Source organism: Anolis carolinensis, chromosome 2 (genome assembly GCF_035594765.1).
Source record: "Anolis carolinensis isolate JA03-04 chromosome 2, rAnoCar3.1.pri, whole genome shotgun sequence".
NCBI lineage: Eukaryota > Metazoa > Chordata > Lepidosauria > Squamata > Dactyloidae > Anolis > Anolis carolinensis.
In genome coordinates this window covers 117,772,112-117,790,998 of record NC_085842.1, presented here as the reverse complement: position 1 = coordinate 117,790,998, position 18,887 = coordinate 117,772,112, and the positions used below count along the sequence as shown (strand labels likewise).

Sequence of the window (18,887 nt, the reverse complement as noted above, 5' to 3'; positions counted from 1 at the left end):
TGATAAGAAATTCTTGAAGCGTTTAATGTTGTTGTGTGCCTTCAAGTCATTGCTGGTTTAAGATGACACTATCACTGGAGCCCCTGGTGGCGCAGCAGGTAAACAATTGAGCTGCTGAACTTGCTGACCAAAAAGTCGGTGCTTTGAATCCGGGGTACAGGGGGAGCTCCCGCAGTTAGCCCCAGCTTCTGACAACCTAGCAGTTTGAAAACATGCAAATGTGAGTAGATCAATAGGTACCACTTCAGCAGGAAGGTAATGGTGCTCCATGCAGTCATGCTGGCCACATGACCTTGGAGTGTCTATGGACAACTCCGGCTCTTTGGCTTAGAAATGGAGATGAGCACCAACCCCCAGTCAGACACAACTAGACTTAATGTCAGGGGAAAACCTTTATCTTACTATCAGAAGATAATTTGACAAGATTTCTTTTAAGGAGGTTTGCTTTTGTCTTCCTCTAAGGCAGAGAGGGTATTGCTTGCTGAAAATAACCCAGTGGATTTCCATGTTGGATTGGGGATTCAAATTCTGGTTTCTGCTCCAGTCATTAAACCTACTAGTAGAAGTGAGCCATTTCTGTGGGGCCAAGGGCTGTTTTTTTCAGGGGGTTGACTGCCTGAGTGGGCAAAGCTTAGCAGATTGGGGTTGATGGCAGAACAGATAAAATTGACAAAATAACCCCCAACTTGTAAAAATTGTAAATTAAAGTTTGGTTTATTTTGCATGTGTAAAATATGTTATTCTTTTATAACAATATTACTATTAAGAAATATTACCCTTCACTGTTTGAAAATTTATTAATTATTTTAAAAGTTTGATTTCTTTTAATACATGAAATACTATTGCATTGATTATAGTGTGGAGAAAGGTGAGATACTAAATTTATTAATTAAGATTAAAATGATTCAATTCAATTAATGATTGAATCAGTCTTAATTTTAAATCAAATAAGATTAGTAATGGCAGAGTAGGACAGCATTGGCAATAGAGGCAATAAAGTCAATAATACCAATGTCAACTAGTTGCTAGACTTTGAAATGCCTGCAAAACCAATGTTGCAAACAAAATAATTCTTCTTTGGTTTAAGGTTATTGTTGGTCAACTGCACTGTAATGCTTGTTAGCAGTCTGCCACTGCAGCAAAGCACTATGCTAATTTTCAAGGGGTTATTCATTTTTTTCTGGCAAGGTTGTGGGCTGGATGCAACCTGCACACCACGCTTTGTCATATATTTTAAAGGTGGGAAGAAATTTCTTTTCAGAATGGAGACCTTCTGCTGTTTTATTTGGGTATAATAAAATCTGTTGACCTTAATATGTTTTATGCTTTTGTGTAAACATGCATAGGGCTGCTGTGTTTTTTCCAAACATAATCAAGCATATTAAAACGGAGTGCTTTTGAATGAGAGACACTATTGGAATACCTCATTTTATGTTAAGCTTTCCCCTCTTTCTGCAAATGAATGTGGGCAGGTGAATAGAGCTAGGAGGCTCAACGCTGTCTCACGTGTTTGCAATTTATTGGTCCATTTGGCTGACTGGTCGCAGCTCTCTAGGATTTCAAGCAGGTGTTATTCCTCAGCTCTATCTGGAGATGGCAGAAACTGAACGTGGGATTTTCTGAATAGAAAACAACACAGTCTACCTCTGAACTACATTCTCTATTTTAGCCACACTCTGATTCTTAGCCTGAGGTTTGTTTAAGAATCAGCACCTGCTACAAATGAGAATCGGCAGTGTTATGCTTGAACACATATAGACTTTTGATCTGGTTTGCAAATTAGATCTAGAATCCTGTTGGTGACATACTGCCAACGTAAGGATTGGCACTTGATTTTTAAGGGTGTTTTGCATTATTCTGATTATGGTTGTGCTACTATAAATTCTATAAAATTCTATAATCATAGCTGTGCAAATGGCTTTGCCACTTTAAGGCACTGTGTAAATGCATCCCATACCACACTTTGACTGGGGGGGAGGGTGCCATGACAAATGCATGTTGGGAGCATGCATTCGTTTGATGAGAGTTGAACAAAGGTGAGCTCTATTGTATGGATGACAAATTAAATTGGTTTTAATATATTCGAGGCAAGCCCTCTCTTGGATCTTGGTTGACATTTCCTGTTCAACTGTAGGTGTAAACAATCCTTGTTCATTAGGAAGTGGAACACAAAGCAAGAACAAATTGTAGTGGAATTACTAAGTTAGTGCAAACATCCATTTCATACCAATGGCACCTCTGAGTCTATCTGGCTCCCTGTCTACCAGTTTGATAAGGGAGCCGTGACAGGTGGCTGGAGCATATTCCAACCTACTTGAAGCATGACGCTTGACTTTCACTTGTGGATCCACACGACGTGATTTCTCACTGCAAGATGAACCATGGCGTTTCACCTGGGTTCCAGAAGGCCACCCCGACTTTTCCAACTGTATATTGGGAACAAAAAAGGCAGAAATAAGTTGATGTTTCAATGAGATCATGAAATACATTGCTGGTAAGTGTGAGTAAGAAATCTTCCCGAGAAGTGAAAGCAGCTCATTCAATTGCCTCTACCCAGAAAATAGTTTTCTATTAGTTGCCAAGTGTATGGCAAGAAAAGCAGAATCAGAGGGCAATGGTGAAAGAACAAAGAGGAGATGAAAACACCAAGAATTATGACATCTTTGGCATTTTTAAAAGTTTATACCTCCACCTTCTCATATGGTACTTCATCATATAACACACGGGAAGAGTCCCCTTGGTTCTCGACAGAGGAGCTGGCCCACCTGAAAAGCAAAGAAGCCAACAAAACTGCACTTTTGGCCAAAATAATTCTGAAGAGCTTTAGAAGCAGGAAAAAACTCTCTATCTACTGCCTTTACAAAATGAATTGAAACACATTTTTATTTCCCTTTTGTTGGCAGACAGATTTTGTTCTATTATTATCTACACACATGGCCACTCCTGATCTTTTGGATAACATTTGTCAAGGGGGTTAGGTTTTCTGAGAGATTCCTGGGTCTACAGCAAATGTTGGTTATCTGCTGCTTCACATGTAAAACTACCCTTTGTCTGACCTCCAGGGATCTGGAGGCTAGCTTCTCACCCCAAGGGCCCTCTATGGGCTGCACAGGGCATTTGAAAATCCAAAATGGAAAGTGACCATTGCAATTTCTAATTCAAGGGAAAATTGGGTTTAATAATTTAAGAAGGAAAGAGGGATGGTAAAACTTGTTTGAAGGCAAGTTGCTATTCATAGTTCTAAAAATTGTATTTTTTTAAGTTGACAATTTGGGAGAGGGAGAAAGGGTTCAGGAAGATTTGGACTGCATGATTTCTACTTCAGGTTACACAGATAGTATTGAACACAGATAGTATTTTCGCAAGCAATAAAAACTGGAAGTCATCAATACAGGTTTGTTATGTCTTAGATCAAAAGCTTCCTTTTCACCACTTCTTCACCTTTGGTGGCCTTACACTTCAGTCTTTCAAATATAAATTTTGCAAATTGTTACTTTAATTTGATTACGTTTTATAGATAATTGGAAATTGGTCTCAGCAGATTGGTGACTGGTGCAAATGGGATTCACAGAAAGTTGAATTGAGGCTTTTTCAGGTGTAAGGCGAAAGGGTCAAGCAGGCAAGGCACACATAGCATTCCCCCCATCCTACTAGATCACAAAAGATAAGCCCTTACATGTAGGAGTGCCTCACAGCATTGATAATGTTGGCTATTTTCTCCACATCCACATAATCATAGTGCAAAGCCTCTGGAGCTGTCTGGGAACCAGTTTCAACTAGCAACAGCCCAAGCCAGCGCCCCAGATCTTCATAGCTGTTTGCCTGGGGAATTAGACAATTGTTAAGAGGGAAAGGAAACACATATTTCTCTGAAAAGCAGTAAAATGATTCTCTTATGATAATTAAACATGGTCAAGGCCATGTCTTTAGGCAGCCATTGACCTTTATCCCTCCCCATTCCCTGTTTTTTCAAATTTACTGTTTATCATCTGTTCATCAGAGGAATCTATCCAAGACATCTTCTATGCAGAACTTGGAAGAGGGTTTTTTTTTGGTGTGTGTGTGTGTAAGGGGGGGGGGGGGGGTAGTTCCTTGAATCTTCCAAACAGTATGATTTAGAATTGTTGTAGGCCAAAAAGTAACTTTTCCAAGTTCTAACAGTATAGAATGCTTATAGCTGCTATTTAAATGACTTTAAAGAAACTGGTGAAAGCTTACTTCAGGAATGAGCAACCTCTGATCCTCTAGATCAGGGGTCCCCAAACTTTTTAAACAGGGGGCCAGTTCATGATCCTTCGGACTGTTGGAGGGCCGGACTATAGTTGGCTACCGAGCAATAATAATAATAATAATAAATAACAACAACAACAACAACAACAATAATAAAGAGTCTCCATGTTGACTCAGGATCAAACAACCGATTCAAATGGTCTATCTAGATTTATTTATAAGCTTTCAGACTGAAGAAAAGAGTGGCTTCACTATATTTAGGTTTAAAATCTTTGGTTTTGGCCTTCTTGGAAACATGGGTTATTGTCTTCTTCCTGATTCCTTATCTGATTTTGAAGTTTTTTGTGTTAGTTTTCACATGTCTAAATATATGCTCATCATGCTAAGTTCCAAGTGAAGTTACATTGCATACAGAAGTATGTGTCAATAGACACATTCATCTTTTCATAATAATTTATGACACAAGGAAAATGAAGTGTATTCATTTTCCAGAGATGATGAAAGAGAAATTACTTGTTTTGCTATGAATAAACACTGTGTGTGATTAGTGAGGAGTGTCAATGTTAAGATCTCACCCAGTTGTCAAAAACAAATGCACTAGGCTTATTCAGTGACCTGTAGTGATATCATTCATTTGGCATTATTGCATGCTTTGTCACAAAGATCACTCCAAGCAACTGGTTTTCACATCTGAATTAAACACACAAAAGGATTATGAGTTCTTCCTGTATCCAAGTCATTGCTATGAAACTCTTTAAAGTTTGAGAGGATCTCTGGCTGTGCCTGCTAGAAGGGGCAGCAAAGACTACAATCCAAGGCAAACATGGATAAAAAAAAAGAAAATTCAGTAGCATATATGTCTCAGTGGCTATGCCCAGGACTGCCAAAAGAAGAGCTCTCATTTCTCAACAGAGTCATCAAGAATGAACACTCACTTCCAAAGCAGAGACCTCTTGCCCGTTGCGAAGGATGCGGAAAGCCAAAGGGTGCTTGGGGCCCAGGCCTGGTGCCACCTCACATCCCCTTAGGACAATGGCATTCACGTGTGTTCTCAAGTCGGTGCGGTCCTTGTGGAAATAAAGTGTGTTGCCTTTCAAGCGGCACCATCGTTCCTTCCAGCACTGGTTTACCAGAACATTCAAGTAGCCTGGAAAAAAAAAGGGGGGGGGAGCAATGAAGCGCAATGACCAACCTACAACAAATGATGGTAAGCTATCAAAAGCTTAAAGGTTGCTTCCCAGGAAAATATACAGCTTAGGTAAATCTGTGCTTGGAGTCTGCTATGCCTTCCCCTGGAACAGGAGTCCTCAAACTTTTTAAGCAGAGGGCCGGTCCACAATCCTTCAGATTGTTGAGGGACTAAATTATCATTTGAAAAAAAATACGAACAAATTCCTATGCACACTGCACATGTCTTATTTGTAGTGCAAAAAAACAACAACAACAATGAAAGAATAATACAATATTTAAAAATAAAAACAATTTAACCAACATAAACCTATCAAGATTTCAATGGGAAGTGTGGGCCTGCTTCTGGCCAATGAGATAGTCAGGTTAATTAGGATTGTTGCTGTGTGCCTTCAAGTCATTTCAAACTTTGGGTGAGCCTAAGTCTAAAACTGAGGGTGGGGGGCAGGTAAATGACCTTGGAGGGCTGCATCCAGCCCCCGGGCCTTAGTTTGGGGAGCCCTGCTCTGGAACATCAGCAATACAAGAGTGTTCGGTTCAGGTGCCATTCTCGCTGAACATTCAGACATTGAACACACAAACACTCCAGAACTTCCCAGATTAACTCCCATGAACACTCGTAGTACTAGTTGGGACTAATCTAAATTGAAGTTGAACAAGATCTGGTGAGCCACATATTCCCTCCTTGAGACATTCCTGCCTGAATGAGCATGCCAGAGGTCACTAAGAGGGCTCCAGACAGAGGGCTCTTTGTACTACTGTTCAAAAAGTTCTGTGCAGCTATTATGTCTTTCTCTCCTCACAAGGTTTTAGGTAAAGGTAAAGGTTTTCCCTGACATTAAGTCCAGTCGTGACTGACTCTGGGGGTTGGTGCTCATCTCCATTTCTAAGCCGAAGAGCCGGCGTTGTCCATAGACACCTCCAAGATTATGTGGCCGGCATGACTGCATGGAGCGCCATTACCTTCCCACCGGAGCGGTACCTATTGATCTACTCACATTTGCATGTTTTCGAACTGCTAGGTTGGCAGGAGCTGGGGCTAACAGCGGGCGCTCATTCCGCTCCCGGGGTTTGAACCTGGGACCTTTTGGTCCGCAAGTTCAGCAGCTCAGGCCTTTAACACACTGTGCCACCAGGGGCCCCCACAAGGTTTTACTGGGGATAAAAAAGGCAGAAGCAGCAGTCAAAAACGTAAGATAGCTACAAATGAAAGACAATGCTGTCTGGACTTGCCTGTAAAAAGGCATGAGTAAAGCAAGGCAACTATGTACATAGTAAAAACCCAGAGTCTTATCTGAATGTACTCCTAAATTGTCTTCTCTCCAAAAGATGCTTAAAAATAGATTCGGAATAATATTCCTCCATCTTGGCCAGAAAATAGCTGCTTCATGCCCTCAAATGAGAAAAAGAAAATACTAATAGCAGACCATTTACAAAATGTGGGTATCAGTGGAGAGGAGTGTAAAGCAGAAAAAAATACCTGCATATAGAGCCTCTTTGTCTCATGATGGAAAGGAGGAGGGAAAATGGAGGTAGGCATTAACAGTGAGAGCATTGTGTGATCAACTGTGGGGTTTTGGAAAGTGAGGTGCTCCTGCACGTAGTCTCTTTGTTATCAACTTGGGGTGCACCAAGAATTCCAGATACCACCTCTTAGGAAGTCTACTAATAAACAGTTTCTCTTTCGGCCATAGTGGCCTAGTGCAAGGACAGGGCTCCTGCATCCCCATCTACTTATTTATCTGGCTCTCAAACTCACTTGCCTCCCCTTCCTTTCCTCCAGGTCCCCTGGTACATACCACAACATGGGATGTCTTCCTCTGTAGAGGATGTCTGGGTGTCTTCAGGAGATGGTTTCTTCTTGGAGAAGCTGATTATTCTGGTAATTTTCCTCCCAGCTGCTCGACTTACAGAGCCCTTCAGCTCAGCCAAACCACTTTTTTTACCTTTCCCTGAGGGCAACAGAGCAGAATGTAAAATCTGAATGTGATTTCTCTGACCAAGCAAGGATTCCTCAGAGCAATATAAGGATCTCTTCCCAGTCATCCCACCAAAAGACCACCAGAATATAGCAAATTAAATTTGAAATGAAAGGGACAGATGGGGAATTACACCACAATGTCTTCTCCTTGCAGTGGTTTATTTCTTACTGTCTCAACTACTACTACACCATGCTCTTAGAAAAGGGGAGACATGCTGGAGTCTCACCTTGCTCCTGAGCCTCCCTCCGAGTCATGGAAGAGCAGTTTTCTGCTGTTGCCACGCTGTCTGAATCAGATGTATGTTTGTCTTGAGAGGATCTCTGAATACAGAAAAAAAAAGTGACAGTCCAAAATTTTTCTGTTTCTTTTTTCTTACATCCACTTTTTCAACATTTAATTGCTTTTAACCTTTCTGACTGAACCAAGAATATCAGAGAAACTAGCCCACTTCATAGCCCTGTGCACTTCTTTCTTCCAAAAGGAATTTTGGCTTGGATTCTGGACCATCTCTTTCTGAAATTCTAAAACATGTTACCTAGCACCTGAACAAAGCTTAGGAAGGTTCCTTTCTTGTACTACAATACCTAGTATCCCTCAGCCAGTGGATATACTGGGTAAGGGGCTCTGAGAGTTCTAGTCCAAAAATTAATTTTTCCGAACTCTGATTCCAAGAATGAATATCCCCCCCCCCCCCCAGCCAAAAAAACACTACTGTATTGGAGGAGCAGTCTCTCCCCTTGCTCCTTTTTTATTATGATTTTCATATACTGTTGTTCAAATATAGTTCTACTTCTTGTATCAGAATCTATTGAACAAATCCATAACAACAGAATGAATAAGAGTCAAACTAAAGATAAATTTAGTGTGTATATTTTATTTATTTATTTATTTATTTACAGTATTTATATTCCGCCTTCTCACCCCGAAGGGGACTCAGGGCGGATCACATTACACATATAAGGCAAACATTCAATGCCTTTAACATAAAACAAAGACAAGACAAACATAGGCTCCGAGCTGGCCTCGAACTCATGATCTCTTGGTCAGAGTAATTTGTTACAGCTGGCTGCAGCTGGCTGGCTGCTCACCAGCCTGCGCCCAATGTGTAAATAGAAGCAGTAATTGAGGATAGGGATGAGAAAAAAGTGTTTAAACCTTTTCCACCCTGCTACTGTCCTAAAATAATCCCCATCATCACCTGCTCTTTGCATCAGGATTTGGACATTGCTTTAACAGACAGCAGATTTTGGAGGGTCTATGGCTGGGAGTGGGATGGAGATTATCCCTGACAGGATGAAACACAAAGACCCTACCTTGTCATGGTCCATCTTGCATGTAAGCATAGGTGATGTCAGAACTTCAGTTCCACTTTGTCCATTACTCACTTCTTTCATCACCTGTGGTAAAACAATACTGAGTGTCAAGACATGGAAAAGGTTCAATACCATTCTGCTATAACTAAATGCACTTGATCGTGAGCCATCATCTTCAAGGCACAAATGTGACTCCCTTGCACCTCACAGAAGGGATGGAACAGCATATTTATTTCATTTCTCTCTTGCAAAGTACTTGACTTGCCTTCAAATTTGACAACTGGGAGGGGGAGATTTGCCCCCTGATTTGTCTCCCCTGGTTACAATCAAGGCTCTTGTAAAAATGTTTGCTTGTGTATCTTCTTATCAAGAAATGAAGGGGACATTATCAATTTGAAAAAAGATGAAGTTAATCCGCACCATCTGATGCTACTCCTCTGGTTTTCTGGTACCCAGCTATTCTGGAATACACATTCTCTATAACTATGAATCCCTTCATGGTATGCAGTTGATACCAACTTTGTGGAGCCTGCCTACTCATGACAAGGTCAGCTGCACAGCAAAGAATGCTTCCTAGATTGCTATGTGAAAAATAAAGCAATGTCTGAAAACACAGACACACAAATACTCTTGTCCTATATACAATCAGTTTTACCCCAATTTATTTCAGTCAGTACCAGAAGAGAGAAAAGAAAATTCACAAAAGAACCATTACAATTTCACCAGTTCCTTGACTGAGGATGCTGACACAAGCTTTGCTTTAAAGGAGATTCCAGTCGTGACTAAAAATATGGGACAACAGCATCTCCTTAATTTATTTAGCACACCCATTTGTCACGTCCACAACCAGGTTATCTTCAGGCCTAAAAACAAGCCTACATGAATTAAAGTTATTTATTCTGATGTATCCTCTTAAGGGAGACGAATTAACAGAGGCACCACAAGGTTTAACCAACAGACCACAGTGTCAATTGGAACAGTTCCAAAAGATATTTAACATTCTGAGGGAGTTGAGTTGTATCCCAGGTCAGAGGTGTGGGAGTGCTTATAATCAGTGATATGTGTATGAAGGACAAGAGCTAAAACCCCTGAAAACAGAGAGGAATAGAGACATTTAAATGCAAATGTTTCAAATCGTATGGTACTTAAGCCAAAGAACATAGAGTTCTCATTTGTGCCACAAAGCTGAGCTGGATGAGACCCATCAATCTTCTTCCATGGAGATCCTATGAGCCATGCCCTTTCATTATTCATGGTCCTTCTATTGCTTCCCTTATCTAAAAGAAGGCTGACCTGTGAAAGATGGCTCTGCCATTTTGGTTTTCACTTTAACTACTAAGAGTATCAGAGAAGGACCAGGGAGACCCACAATCAAAATCCCCCTCAGATATGAGGTGACATTGTGCTTACCACACAGACTTACTGTGAAGATAAAAGTGGGGAAAGAAAACAATGTATACCACTTTGAGCTATGTGGAAGAAAAGTGGGAATTAAATGGAATTAATAAATGCAAACATTTGCTCAAGTGGGGTTACTCTGGTTTATTTATTTATTTACTACATTTATATCCGGAACTTCCCACCCCAAAAGAGGGACTCAGAGTGGTTAAATTTGTGCTCTATGTTTCTGCTAAGTTCAAGGTAGTGTATACCTATCTCCCTTTGCTGTCATCTTCTCAACAATCTTTCCAAGTAAATTCATTGGGGGAGTAATTCAGTCCTATTTGGACACAAAGGCAACCACTGCACTAGACTAGCGCTGAGAAGCCTATTTCTTCCCTGACACACATTCCTAACTGAATGGGGAACACAGTTCTCTGCTCCCACAAGAGACACAACCTCACATTCCTGAAATAAATACTATTTTATTTATATGAAATGATCCATATTCCAAAAAAACAAACAAAAACAAAAACAAAAAAGACATGGAAGAGAAAGAGTGATGAATACTCTGAGTCCCCTGATGGGTGGGAAGGGTGGGGTAGAAGTGATGTAATAAATAAAATTAAAAAATAAATATAGAGAAGTCAAGCATCAAAATGAAAAATGAGTCCCTCTGGGGAGAGAGGGCGGTCTAGAAATAAATAAATAATAATAATAATTATTATTATTATTATTATTATTATTATTATTATTATTATTATTATTATTATTTATTGGCACGTACAAATCCCTATCTTTCGAATAAATAAGAGGAATTAGTCAGAGTAGGATGTGGGGTGAAAGAAGAGAAATGATATCATATAATATTTTAACATTCTATCTCTCCCTGACACTGCTGAGTTGGTGACTTCATCTAGTAGAACTTCCTACCAAACCTGTGCTGCTTGAGAACAAAAGCAGGAAAAAGCAGGGGTGGGTGGGTAAGCAAACACTTCCTTCCACTGCCCCAGCCTGGTGCAATGTCAGACATAGCAGGAGTGGCAAATGCTATGGAACTGCCCTATTGAATGGCTTTCCCCCTCCATAGCTGGCTTTGTAGTCAGTCAGACACAGATAAGAAGCTGTAGGAAAAAAAACCCTCCCAAAAAAGAGAGATAACAGTGCTTTCTTTGCCTCCCTTGCTCCCTACAGGAATTGGCTGCTTCTGCTCACCTCAGCGAGTGATCACAGCCAGAGAAAAATGCCCGTAGAAGGGATAATGAGGGTGTTTTAAAGTAAGAGCTAGGCATGAGAAAATAAATCAGAAAAGTCATTAATCGTAATAAATTTGTTAATGTCAATAGATTCGAACGGGGTTCCGAGGTGGTTTGGCGCTTCGAATTTAACCTTCCAATTTGAAGCGTTGGTGCCCATGCCTCAGAATACCTTCGGATCACCTTCAGATATATGAGAAAGTGTTTTAATTCAACCAACCATTGCTATTCAGGAGAGAAATCCCTTCCCGTCCTGGAGTGGTTAGTTGCTATGGGATTGCAAGCAGAGGGAGCCTCACTTGCAAAGGGTTGCAAGTGGAGGGAGCCTCATTGCTTTGCCAGAAGCTTTAAATGAGGAAAGGGGGAGAAGGAGGGGGGATCAATCCCAATCCATGATCCAAATCACTTCACTCCGGTTTTGTGCTGGTAAACCCCAAACTAGAACTCTCCACTCAGGCTGGTGTGTGACTGACTTTCCACTTCAGTGGGAGAAGAAAAATGGAAATGGGCAGGGAACGCAAACTATCACCCTGCTAAGGATTTTCCACAACTTCCCCCTATTATTTTAAATTACCCTGATGATATTATTATTATTATTATTATCATTATTATTATTATTATTACAGTATTATTATTATTGGCACCCCACTTTTCTCTCTAGATTTGAGATGGAAAGGGACTCACGTTAAAATATATATACAGTAGAGTCTCACTTATCCAACACTCGCTTATCCAACACTCTGGATTATCCAACACATTTTTGTAGTCAATGTTTTCATTATATCGTGATATTTTGGTGCTAAATTCATAAATACAGTAATTACTACATAGCATTACTGTGTATTGAACTACTTTTTCTCTCAAATTTGTTGTATAACATGATGTTTTGGTGTTGAATTTGTAAAATCATAACCTAATTTGATGTTTAATAGGTTTTTCCTTAATCTCTCCTTATTATCCAACATATTCGCTTATCCAACGTTCTGATGGCCCGTTTACGTTGGATTAGTGAGACTCTACTGTAATAGTATCATTCTGGGAAGAAAAAAGGTGCATTTTAAATTTGTTTTAGTAGTATTCCTTTTAAAATTCGCTCTATATTTGTGTGTATGTGTAAGCCTCCTGGTTAGAAGCAGGCTAAGCCCCATCGGAAGAAACCCACTCCTAGATTATCTTCTTATCTCAGATTATCTGGCAGTGTGGACTCATATAATCCAGTTGAAAGCAGATAATCTGGGATCAGATCCTGGGATAGAGGAGCAGTGTGGAAGAGGAATCAGGCTGGATCTACACTGCCTTATATCCCAGGATCTGATTCCAGATTATCTGCTTTCAACTGGATTATATGAGTCCACACTGCCAGATAATCTGGGATAAGAAGATAATCTAGGAGTGGGTTTCTTCCAATGGGGCTTAGCCTGCTTCTAACCAGGAGGCTTACACATACACACAAATATAGAGCGAATTTTAAAAGGAATACTACTAAAACAAATTTAAAATGCAACCTTTTTTCTTCCCAGAATGATACTATTACAGTAGAGTCTCACTAATCCAACGTAAACGGGCCAGCAGAACGTTGGATAAGCGAATATGTTGGATAATAAGGAGAGATTAAGGAAAAACCTATTAAACATCAAATTAGGTTATGATTTTACAAATTCAACACCAAAACATCATGTTATACAACAAATTTGAGAGAGAAAGTAGTTCAATACATAGTAATGCTATGTAGTAATTACTGTATTTATGAATTTAGCACCAAAATATCACGATATAATGAAAACATTGACTACAAAAATGCGTTGGATAATCCAGAGTGGACTCATATAATCCAGTTGAAAGCAGATAATCTGGGATCAGATCCTGGGGTAGAGGAGCAGTGTGGAAGAGGAATCAGGCTGGATCTACACTGCCCTATATCCCAGGATCTGATTCCAGATTATCTGATTTAAACTGGATTATATGTGTCCCCACTGCCATATACTCTGGGATAAGAAGAAAAGTGATGGATCTGGACCAAGCTTGGCACACAGACCCAACATGGGCAACTGTGAATACTGGCAGGCTTTGTGGGTGATTGACCATGGCATCAGAGAGTTATAGTTCACCTGTATTTGAGAACACTGAACCCAGAGAGTGATGGATCTGGGCCAAGCTTTGCACACAGACCCAACATGGCCAGCTGTGAATCCTGGGGGAGTTTTGGGAGGGTTGACCCAAGACTTTTGGGAATTGTAGTTCACCCACATCCTTATACATTTTTTCATGGGAGCATTCATAAAGATCAAAAGACTGAGGTTTTTTCCTAAGACATAGTGTAACATCGGAAGCGGGCTAAGCCTCATAGGAACAAAGCCAATCATGAGTAGAAGAGGGCTAAGCCTCTTTTTGGGACAGCATGGTGTAGTGTAGTGGTTTGAGAGTTGGACTATGATTGTGGCTTCATTCCCCACTCAGCCATGGAAACCCACTGGGTGATCTTGGACAAGTCACACACTTTCAGCCCCAGAAAACCCAATGAAACAGGAAATAACACTTTCAAATCAGGAACAGATTTCCTTATTCAGAGGCTGATGGCCATCTATCAGGAGTGATTTAATGGTGTGCTATGATTTCTGTTCCTGGGTGATAAATGTCATTTCCTAATTGGTTCTGTCAGAAAAACAGCAAGGGACATCGTTCTATAAAAATAGCACATTATGGTATGCTAGGACACTGTTCACCAATTTAACAAAGTTTCAGCCACAAAAACAAAGTTTCTGAAGTAGAACAATGACTTTCAAAGTAAAGACAACCCAATCAAACAGGAAATAACACTTTCAAACCAGGAACAGATTTTTGTTATTATTTAAAAAAATTTTTTTTTATAAAAACTTTGAAAATTTGCTAAAATCTGAGGATAAGTAAAATGTTCTTAGATTTGGTGAGCTAACAGTGGTTATTGTGTTCTACACCTGTAGCAAATTTCATTAGGATAGCTCAAAAAATGAGGGAGAGAGAGACCCCTCAATTTTCCCCATTGACGATAATGTTTTCCTTCATGCGCATCCAGCAGTGCATACAAAGATTCAGAAGTTTCAGAAAGTTTTGAATGTTTTGCTTCAAAATTCAGAAATGACTTTAGAAATGAAGTGCCAGTGCCCCCTACTTTCAAAGCGAGTATTTAACCATTTTTTTCATGGATCGCACATGCCTAGTAAGAGCTATAGAGAAAGTGGGGATTGGAGTGTGTGTCTTCAGGTGGGATGTTATGCTGTCTTGGACATAGTTTGGAGGAGTTCCTTTTTTTTGGGGGGGGGGAGGGGGTTGTGATGCCCAGAATCGCTCAGCCAGCATGGCCCAAAAGCGAGGTGGAAGAGAGCTTTTTTCCCCAAGCTGTGCTCCTGACTGAGGTTCTGAGAGACATACCTTTAGCCATTCCTCAGCCTGCTCTTTGCTCTGCACAGCTAACACCAGGGCCTCCGCTCCTGGCAGGGAAAAGCGCAGCTCATGCTTCTTGCGGCGTCCATCCTTTGGCACATAGACAACATTGCAGACACTCAGAGGGACCTCGAGGTGTGGCTGTCGGTGCTTGGAGCTTTTGTAACACTAATGTTGGAAAGAAAATAAAGAAAGAGGATATTCATCATTCACTCTGCCAAATACATTCAGCTTATTTTTCCTCTCTCAACAGGTCCACTCAGGCTGGTTAGAACATGTAGGAAAGTGCTGGGATTTTGAGGTGGTGTGCGTGAGTGGGGGGGGGGGGGAGAAAGAGAGATGGCAAAAGCTGACACATAATCAAATATATAGCTATAAAACTAGCCCCCAAATGGTGCGACAGGGATCAAATAAAGAAGCAGATGACCCCTCCTTTCCCCTACTCCAAATCATTGTTCCAGCAGTTTCCTAATTGCCCAAAGCAAAATATCATCACTGCTACTCCTGGCCACTTTCCCATTTCACAATAATCTCTAGAGAACAAACAGAGAATTGGGATTTAATTTCTCAATCCTTAATTCCACCATAAAATCTTCTGGATTTTAGGATGGAACTGGAAAAATCCAGAAGGGAAAAATCCCTTCTGGAAGCAGCAAACTCAGACAGTATCATTTGCCAGAAGAATGGACCATCTCCAGTCATGCTCTCATATGAGCAAAAACTGTTCCCAAGGCATCTTTGATTTACTAGTAGGACTCTTTTCCTTCCCAGTGCACTTACACACAAAGGCTTAGACAGATACACAACACACAAATCACTGACTCACCAAGAGTTTGTTGTCCTTGATGACCGTCAGCTGCTTGGCCCACTGCCCAAAGCGCTTCTTACGCAACAGGAAAGCACAAATCCTGCAGTCCTTCACCAGGTTCATGGAAGCTTCCTCTGATGGCCACTGGTGTGTTAACCTCTGGCCTTTCCCATCCTCCTCTTCCTCATCGTAAGACTCATAGGAGCTGCTCATTGCATCAGAATCATTGTCTGCAAGGAGAGAGGAAGACGGTGGTACCCAGAATGCTGCTTCCAATTGGGCCTGACTAAGGACCCTAATCTGTGGAACAGCCAGTGGGAACCCATGCCTAAAAGACAGCAAATTTATTTTGGCTCAAGAGGAAGAGAATTAGACAATCGCGTTTCCCTCCACAGACAGTAAAAACACAATAACTAGCAGTAAATTAAACAACTAGCAGGCCTGAATCCTGGATTGGTTCCAACTAGAGTAGAATGATAGAATCAAATGTTGAATAGGAAATTCCACTGATTCAGTGGTGTACTCTAGTTGACAAAGTGGGCTTTTGCTATGCACATAAACTTGCTGCTGCAACAGACTACTTGAAAAAAGTGGCATAACAAACTTGTACATAGTCATGAATAACCAGCAGGGCTGTTCCCCAAATTTGTCACTTGAGGCAATAGCTGCTTCACTTTACCTATGGTAGAGATTGCCAACATCCCAGAAATGAAGGAAGCTACCTTGTACCAAGTCAGACCATCTACCTCGGTTTCTCAGTATTGTCTACCATGAGTGTTGGTGGCCATATGGAGTTTCTGGAAGTAATCTTTTAGCTCTAGTTCAAGACAGTGGGGGTAAAAACGTCATGACTTGAAGACTTAGTTATAACTACTGCATGAGATAACATCTGGAGTGGTATTTTGTGGGTCTCAACAGTGTGCATTACTGCCTAGAGCTTGCTGGGTTGGAACATGGAAGGGAAAGAGTTTCAGACCAAGGAGTTTTCCTATGGCAGCTTTCTCCCCAACCTTGTGTTGTACAGTTTTGTTGGATTGCAATCACTACCATTGCCAGTTAGTATAGCCAATGAAGAAGGTTTTTATGGAGAGAAGCAGTCTGAGGCATGAATTCTGCCTCAGTTGAAGCCAGATTTTTCTAAGGTAAACAGACACATTTTTCGTATCATGTCTCAATGCCCCAGAGTTTGCTTTTTCTTATAAGCTCTAATTTGACTTTACAAGGTGCTGGGTTTTTCACTGGCCTTTTCCAGCTACAGTCTGGTTAAATAAACAAACAACACTGAAGTTCAGGCTAGAATAAATATACAGTTTCAGATTATTTCTGTAATTCTCAAAGTTCAAGATAGCTATAACTATTCTGTAAATGTATCCATAGGATTAAGATAATCTTCACATGCAGCAGCTGTTGCACTGATGTAGGAAAGATCTGAATTACTTTGCAGTCTCCCAAAAGAAACAGCATAGTTTTTTTCAAGGTGTAGTTCTATTGCAAATAATCCCCCCACCACCCATGCTTTTTCTTCTTGGTTTGAAATAAACTTTGGCCAACACTCTTAAGTGGAGGCAATGAAAATACTGGGTTCATTGATAACATAAAACCTCTGAGCTCTCCTTGTTCCAGGGTTCACAATGGACAGGCTCTTCTACATACAAGGTTGTTGCAGGCAATATTTGATGGACAGAAATGTTGAGAAAAACATGCACATCAGCAACTGCTGAATCCATATAGTCCATGTTGCTTAACCCAACCATTGGCTAACAAAGAACACCCTTGTTTGTTACAGCATGTGGAGACAAGAGGATTCAACATTCCTCATTTAATGCTCACTGAAAAAAGACAGACTTCAGTATAACAGGCATATGGTGGTTTAGGACTTTTAGATATCTTTTGACCATTGGCATTCTCCCCCAGTTCTGGGGCCAACAGTTCAGTATTTCACAGTCAGAAGATTCCATTCCTCCTGTGGTTTCACAACATGCCTTTTTGGCAGTGCTACTTACAAGAGTTCTTCTGTTCTCCGTTCATTCTGGTGACAGGGTAGTTGCTATCTGCATCTTCGTAATATCCATCCTCTATTGAATTGGGGGGACTGGAGCTATCTGTTGAAAAAGAAGATGAGACATGTTCAGACAACGGCCCACATCACATCGTTCAGTGTGTGGATAATGATTCTCCTTGTGGCAAAAAGTCTGTGGGGACTGCAGGGGAGGCTTTTGGTGGAAGACGGTGTTGAAATCAACTCTCTTGCCAGGCCAACCATGAAAGATAACAGAAAGAAACTCCACCTGGTAATGAAACAATACTACAAAAGAGGCCAGTAATGAGGATTGCACAACTCCAAAGAAGGCAAACCGGCAAAATACTCTCCAGTCAGACTCCAGCATTAGTAAGAGTTACTGCTCAAGACTACAACTCCCACCGGTGATCCTGACTGGGATTCTGGAAAGTAGGGATTCTGGAAAGTTGTAACCCACAAAAGTAATGATTCCAAGCTCTGGTCCTCTTCCAGTCTTTCTCCCCACCAGTTCTCAAATGTTCACCGGATACTGCAGCCCTCAGGAAAAGGGATATCATGCAAAGATTGCTGTCTGGCACATTTCATGACTTCTCCTTGCAAAAAAGACTGGATGTTTCTTGACATCTTTCCTGACACTCCCCTCTAGGTCAGAGTCATTATTAGAAAGCACATGCTGGCAGAGGGATTATAAACATTGCACTCCATCCCTTTTGCTTTGGTTCTTCAACACGCTCTACCAGAACTCAAATCAAAAAACAGGCTGACACTCCTGGCTCTGAGTCAAAGGTTGCCTCTCCCCTGTGTTTTCCACAGACTCTCTTTCATATCTTCTATTGAGGGAAATCTATAGCCACCACCTTGTATCCATGTGCTTCACTCAATCCTGATACTGCTCATGACATAGATAACAGCAGAGACACTTAGTTCACTAAAAAATCTTATAGATTTCTGGTTAGGTATTGGCAGTGTGGTTTAAAATTGTTTCTGGGTATCCCCAAGGCTCAGAATTTTTGCCTGTAAAAAGAAACAAGAACAGGTGCCTCCATGTTTGCCTAATCTTGCAGACAAGTGGGGAAGGGTAAAAGTGTCCAGATCCTTTGCATTCCTGTCATTCAGGGTTTACTGGTCTGTTTCCAGGCAAGCCTGAGCAAACAACTGCTTGTGACATCTGACAGACTGGGAGAGGGCAAAAAAGCAGGAAAAGGGGTGAGACAGCCCCCCATATAAGTGCCATTTCCTCCCTGGGGCCTGCAAATTATATTCCTGTCACTCGTCAGACACTTGGGAGGA

General features: G+C 40.9%; 1 protein-coding gene across 3 annotated transcripts in view; it reads right to left on the bottom strand.

The window, feature by feature from the left end:
• afap1l1 (actin filament associated protein 1 like 1) overlaps positions 1 to 18,887 on the bottom strand; it is an 87,451-nt gene that overhangs the window by 7,727 nt on the left and 60,837 nt on the right. For all 3 annotated transcript variants that reach the window (XM_062970448.1, XM_003217357.4, XM_062970449.1), the window contains exons 6-15: positions 17,581 to 17,679; positions 15,596 to 15,807; positions 14,758 to 14,937; positions 8,714 to 8,797; positions 7,627 to 7,720; positions 7,218 to 7,370; positions 5,166 to 5,377; positions 3,677 to 3,822; positions 2,687 to 2,765; positions 2,315 to 2,426 (exon numbers count right to left, since the gene is read on the bottom strand). In XM_062970448.1, the coding sequence (XP_062826518.1) occupies positions 2,315 to 2,426; positions 2,687 to 2,765; positions 3,677 to 3,822; positions 5,166 to 5,377; positions 7,218 to 7,370; positions 7,627 to 7,720; positions 8,714 to 8,797; positions 14,758 to 14,937; positions 15,596 to 15,807; positions 17,581 to 17,679 (1,371 nt within the window). The remainder of the gene's footprint in view (positions 1 to 2,314; positions 2,427 to 2,686; positions 2,766 to 3,676; positions 3,823 to 5,165; positions 5,378 to 7,217; positions 7,371 to 7,626; positions 7,721 to 8,713; positions 8,798 to 14,757; positions 14,938 to 15,595; positions 15,808 to 17,580; positions 17,680 to 18,887) is intronic.